The sequence below is a fragment of the Bidens hawaiensis genome, unplaced genomic scaffold (assembly GCF_021521415.1).
Source record: "Bidens hawaiensis isolate Kalapana, Puna unplaced genomic scaffold, B.hawaiensis_p1.1 tig00001236_1, whole genome shotgun sequence".
Classification (NCBI taxonomy): Eukaryota; Viridiplantae; Streptophyta; class Magnoliopsida; order Asterales; family Asteraceae; genus Bidens; species Bidens hawaiensis.
Genome location: NW_027491070.1, coordinates 1,022,233 through 1,028,561, shown reverse-complemented (window position 1 = coordinate 1,028,561; position 6,329 = coordinate 1,022,233). Strand labels below are relative to the sequence as shown.

Sequence of the window (6,329 nt, the reverse complement as noted above, 5' to 3'; positions counted from 1 at the left end):
ATTCCTATCCCGCTGTTGTTGACAATTTATATATATATATATATTTTAGAACGATAAAATTTCTTTAAATTTGTTATACGTGAGAATTAAAAGTGAAACCTCCAAACTTATTTCTTCTTAAAAACTTTGCTTTTAGCAATCACTTACACTAGCCATTACAAAACAATCACTTATACTTTTACATTATATATCTTTTATCGTTTATATTAAAAAATATTAAATTTTGCAATGGCTAATAAACTAAAAACACATAAATAATATTATATATCATTTCTAATAATATAAAAAAATTAAATTTGCAATGGCTAATAAAAAGAAATAAATAGATATAATATAAAAATATGAAAAGGGTATAGTTATAGAAGTAGTAGCCAGACATAGACTGAGGCCAAGACGTGTGCTTGTTTAGACTCACTTATTTTATTGTTGTTATTATTTATTTAATAAAACCAAAAAGTGCCTTTATGACCACTTAAATTTAATCTATGATCCATATCATTGCCATGTGATATTAATTTCACACATTCACAGTCACAGTCACAGTCACCTCCCATGTTTTCCCTATTTGTCACTTACACCCCAAAAAACTTTCTACGTTATAATAGCCCCTTTTATTTTTGGTTATTACTTTAAAATGATATGGCAATAACATATTGGAAAAACTGTTATAGTTTTAGTTACAATCAGCCAGACCAAGAATTTTTTTTCACTGTGAGCGATAGAGGGCTTAACACTAATTTAAGGAGGGCAATCAGATTTTTACACAGATATCAACAAAAAAATCCAGCGGACAACTCTATCTCCCTCTCTCGGGAATAGGTCAGCCCCTTGTTACAACTTATTCAACGATATATCATTTTTTATAATGATGCATTTTATACATGTTGCGGTGACTTGAATTGACATTCACATGTAACGTTGCATTTAACATTGATTCTATGAAGTATGGTGATTTCTTTCTCACATGTAATCTTTTTCCATGGAAAAACTTTATAGTATAAAAACCGAATTTCAATATTGATTCAATTGAGTTGTTATTATTATTATTATTATTATTATTATGTCTCAATTAAATCACTCAAGCTTCAAAAAATTTTTAATCCTATATATTTTGTCTTAATAAAAAATGTGTATGTATATATTTTTTATCCGAAATTAATTGAAACAATATTAAAATTTAGTTAGTGTTTGAAAACAAGGCATCATCTAAAGCAGAAAAACAAATAAATGAACATCATTTAATAAATCATCTTATTGCTCAAACTTAAATTGTAATCATTACTTTGAGATATTTATATTATACGACAAAAAAAAAAAGAAAAAAAGAAAATATGAGGACCGTCATTTCCCGTTACATCTATTAACGTCCCTCATCTTTTCTACATGTTTCACTATACCTCCCCCCACCATGGTCTATTTACATATATAGTCCCTTAGTTTCAAGTACCAAAATTATTATACCCCATCAACCACCACTGCAATTTTACTAGGCAACCAATCCCCACCACCACCCACCTGGACTGAGTCACGGTCCGACTCGAGCCGAACCATCATGTCTTCGCCTTGACCCGGTAACCGTGCGCTGACCTGGCGCAGGCTCGGTACCAATACCTGTTCAGCCCATTCCTCTAGACTTGTCCGACCAAACCATAACCCGCCCAGTATATTCTCAACCGCACCCTCGTTCACCTCGATGGTCATTTTCTCGTCAACTATAGTCGAGAACGCATTCATGATGGTTTTCTCGATTTCGCTACGAATGTTTTCGAAATTAACGGGTTTGAACACAATGGTCCCGTCGCTATGCACCACGAGCTCATGGGGCATTGACATAACCGCAAACTGTTGGCTCTCGTCTTCTTGGTCAATGGTTAGATTGCTCGAGTTTATCGACCCATCGGTTCGGTCCTCATCATAGTCTATCGCTAGGTTAAGATCGAGTGACAAATCTAAACCCGAACCCGATTCTTTCCTCGGTCTCCTTAACTTGTCTACTCCAGACAACCAACTAGCTCTCCGTTTTAACCGTTTTTCACTGACGGTTAGCTTCAACTGCCAATCAGAACTCGCCATCGAGTGCAACCGTTGCTCATCAGCCCGATGCTCGTCAACGCTAGCGGTTGACCAATTCCCGGTTAGTACGAAAACGACATTCCCGAGGCTAATTTCCCGCCCGTGAGAATCTGTGAGCCGGCTTCTTTCCATGGCCCGTTTAATACTCCCGCGAATCAACATATCCGCTTCGTCAATGTCGGAAAGTACGATTACCCCAAACGGGTTCTGACGGACCGCCTCCGCTATACGGTCCAAAACCGTTTTACCACGAAAACCCGTATCGGTTTCCTCACAGTCGCGTCTCGACCCGAGCGCGATAGTGATCGGGTTGCTCCCGCCTATGTGCTCGGCAAGAACCGATGCCATCTTCTTCTTTGCAACCCGATCGGGACCCGCAAACAGTAGCCACACGCAACCTCGGTTCCCGGATTCTACTTTACATTGTGTTATCGTTGTGGCTATGGTGGAAGCCGCGTCAGGCTGCCACCAAGCCTTTTTCATCAGACCTTTGAGTAGTCTTTTAAACGAGTCGGTGTCGGCTTGGTTGGCGAATTTACCCTTTATTGGTTCCGAAGATATGCAACCCAAAAGGTCCTTAACCGTCAAATCCTCGTTGTCTTTCGGGCCCGTGAGTTCTGAAGGTTTCTTTGACCCGAGAACCAGGTCGGTCCCGACAGGGCTTCGTGGCGGCTCTAACCGTGGTTGTTGGACGGGCTGCAACGCCTCTTGAAGAGTTCTAGGTGGTTGTAACCGTGGCTGTTGTCCGGGTTGACTTGGTCTTAGAAGCATGTTCGGTTTATACGCCCCGGTCAAAGGCATAGCCATTGGTACAACTCTATCCAATCTTGGAGATTGGTTATGGTTATAATTCGGGTGAATCCGCGAACACTCTTCGCTCCATTTCTTTTGTAAATCTTGAATCTTTTGTTTCAAAACATGTTCTTTATCCTTATTCTGTCAAAACCCAAATCAAATAAATCAACAAATTATTAAAAAAAAAAAAACAGTCGAAACTTAGATAATTAAATCGTCGGTTTACCTGAGATTGATCGTTTGTTTTCGCATTTTGCAGCCATGAAGGCAAACTATTGTTAACCGAATCCGACTGCTTATCCGACTCTTTCAGTTTCGCTAATTCTTGTTCAAAACTTGTTGAACAAACCGGGCAGCAAGGCGCCTTTCGGGCAAGATCCAAATTCATAGTTGTCGTGAAACTATTTAACGGTTTTAAAGTGTTTAAAGACTGCACCGAACCACCAAGAACACCATTCGTCCCCGTCCTATAATAATAATAATAACAACAATCAAAACAAGTTCATAACTTTATGTCCAAAGATAGTTCATAACTTCATAACATGAATCTAAAGTTCTAAACAATACCCACTTTTCGATTACGAATAAAATTTTACCTGGGAAACATATTAGGGAGTGGTGATCTTGATGTAATCGGAACCGCGTGTAAATCCCAATCGGTTTCCATAGATGGATGATAAACTTGACACCTTAAATATGTTTCACAAGTAGCTGTACCAAACAACCAGACTTTACCCGTAAATTTCGCAACCAATTTTGTCATCTCGGCCACAGATTCTCGGCCAACCGAAGCTGCAACCGCGGCTGGTGGTTGCTCCACCAGCCATTTTAAATCAGCTAAGTCGATTATTATCCGTTTCGTACTATTAAAACCCCCAATTCTTTTATCGACCACTTCGCTTAATTCCTTGATCTTAATCGGAATAAGTGACTTATCCGAAACAGATGCGAATTCATTTTCGATGGAAATAACGTCAACGTTGTTGTTTAGCTCACCACCTGTTCCGAATTCCCCCTTTTCGATTCGTATCAAGATCTCTTTACGGATTGCTTCGGGTTCCACTTCCCCCACTAGAATCGGATTCCGCCTTTTCGGTTTTGTCATAATATCAATAACCCTTTTTACATCATCAGTCCTGTGCTGTCCTAATTGATTTGAACCTTGATTCAGATTCCCTTGCTGCGGTTGCTGTAACCGCGGATTCAGATAAAGATTTCGTGGCGTCAAAGATGCCGTTTCGTTATTCGTTTGTTGAATCAAACGTGGATTCAAGTACAAGTTCCGGTTTACAGGTAACGAAACGGGCACGGGAGACGACCTGAATCCGATCCCTAGTGGGGTCGGGGTCAGGTTGTTTCCAATAACGTTACTAACGTTGTTATTATTAATATTATTAATAACAACGTTAGTAACGTTATTATTATTCAACGACTGTTCGATAGTCGCTTTAACGGCGGGGCTCGAAAAGCTAGCTTCTCGCATGACCCGACTGACACTCGGGTCATCGAGAATGGAAATTATAAGTTGTTCGAGCTCCACCTTAACCGCTAAAAGCGGTTGTTGTTGTTGCTCTGGGCAACCACGCCTCTGATGGGCCTGGGCCCGTTTAAGGGCCGCCATCAGAGCGTTGGAAATAGGTGGTTCCACAACCGATGACGTGGCGGTTGGGAGCCGTTCCAGTGCCACGCTGTAGCAAAGCTCCAGCGCTCGGCACTGGAGCGGGTGGGAGGAATTCGGGTGGGACTGGATACACGCTTGCCGGAGAAACCCGGTCGGTGCGGCCAGGAGTGTGGACGCCACATGAAGTGGCGTCGTTTGGCCGTGGTTTCTCCGGCCGGCTAATGATATTGAATTATTCAATACACTTGCCGCCTCAGGCGTTAGGGTTTGCTGGATCGTACTCAATCCTGCCCTCATAATAATTTGCTACCAAATCAAAATCTGGGAACTGGATTTTGTACAGAATCACAAATTAAACAAAACCCAGAAGTTGGAATTGAATAAAACGCAAAGAAATTGAAGAAATGTGAATTTGAATTAGAAGTAAGAAACAAGAAGACTTTGAATTGAAAGACAAAAACTTTGGATTGAATTCAGATCATAATTTCTGATATCAATTTAGGGAGAATAGAAGAGAAAGAGAAGATAAAGAAAACCCTGTATCTGTCTCTATATGTATGATGTGTTGTATATGTGATGTATGTATAGTTGTATATAGTAATAAATGAAAATAAAAACAAAAAAAGCTTTTTAGAAATTATTTAATAATAAGTGGTCATGGTTACAAGGATGGGTAAATTTGAGTTTCTTGGGAAAAAGGATGATGATGGCAAAGTTTGTTTGTATTCAAAGGGAGAATTTGCAAGGATTTCTGGAAAATAAATGTTCTCTTCTGTTTATATTATTATTATTATTAATATTATTATACTATACTCTACTCTACTCTACTCTACTCTACTCTACTCTACTCTACTCTCTACACCTTACACCTTTTTGGGTTATTATAAAAAAGTGGTTTATAAAGTTTAATAATATAAGTGGAATCACAAGCTCCTCCCTTTTGTATGTACCATCTCCAACTAATCTGATTTTGGTTTTATTATATTTATATTAGAAGAAGATGAAAGAATATATTTGGATTAAATTATTGGGGTGATGGTTATGGTACACTTATGTTTTGGTCTTGATGCTTTATTAAAAAGTTAGGGTTTAGTCACCATAGGTATGCCAATGTGTAACAAGTTATGATTTTAGATAGCGCTGTTGTTTATTGTTTAGGCTTTGTTAAAAAGGTTATGGGTTTAACCCGATTTGGACACACCACGTATCAGCGTTGCGGTGGTACGTGGTCTTGGGTTCGATGTTAATGACCTTGCTCTCGCCACCGTACTGCATAATCTAGCATTCCAACCCCTCCACTTTTCAAAAAAATTAATTTGTTTCATCGCTGAGTTAAGAAAGTTTTGATTAATGGAATCAAAGGCTTTATCAAAATCCACTTGAGGAGCAGACATTTCTCCTAGTGGGGTCGTCTTTAAAGGGGTAAACTCAAGCTAGGGCTTTAGACCCACTTGGATAAGGCCATCAGTTTAGACCAAAGTTAGCTGAAAACATACTAAATGATGGAATTCAAAGTTAGACAAAAAAACATATTAAATACTTAAGCTATTTGAATAGACAAACATATTTGTGGTTAATTGTTTTGCAATGTAACAATAAAATTCAAAGAGGTCTCAAAATCTTGTTTCGTTTTAAGCCTCCAAGAGAATTGAGCAATCCTCCAAAAGAGATCTAAATTGAACCACTCCTTACCCAAATTTAATTCTCTTACGTTAGTGTTCTTCACACTAAGTAGCATATACTTGTGATAATCGAACTTGAGACCCCACAGTAGGGAAAACATCCTAACCACACAAACTAGCTCGTGATGGCACCTAATTAGATCTAAACACACCTTTTT

At 38.9% G+C, this 6,329-nt stretch overlaps 1 protein-coding gene across 2 annotated transcripts; it reads right to left on the bottom strand.

Annotated features, from left to right (window-relative positions):
- Positions 1-1,246: 1,246 nt before the first annotated feature.
- On the bottom strand, positions 1,247-4,901 carry LOC143568464 (protein SUPPRESSOR OF MAX2 1-like). 2 transcript variants are annotated; one of them, XM_077054629.1, is made up of 3 exons: positions 3,465-4,901; positions 3,095-3,335; positions 1,247-3,003 (listed from the first exon to the last, which is right to left on the bottom strand). In XM_077054629.1, exons 1-3 carry the CDS (start codon positions 4,784-4,786, stop codon positions 1,456-1,458), a joined length of 3,111 nt encoding a protein of 1,036 aa, XP_076910744.1. In that variant the 5' UTR covers positions 4,787-4,901; the 3' UTR covers positions 1,247-1,455. The 2 variants fall into 2 exon arrangements, with proteins under 2 accessions (XP_076910744.1, XP_076910736.1); XM_077054621.1 differs by having other exon boundaries at positions 1,251-3,009; positions 3,465-4,900.
- Between the last annotated feature and the right edge of the window lie 1,428 nt (positions 4,902-6,329).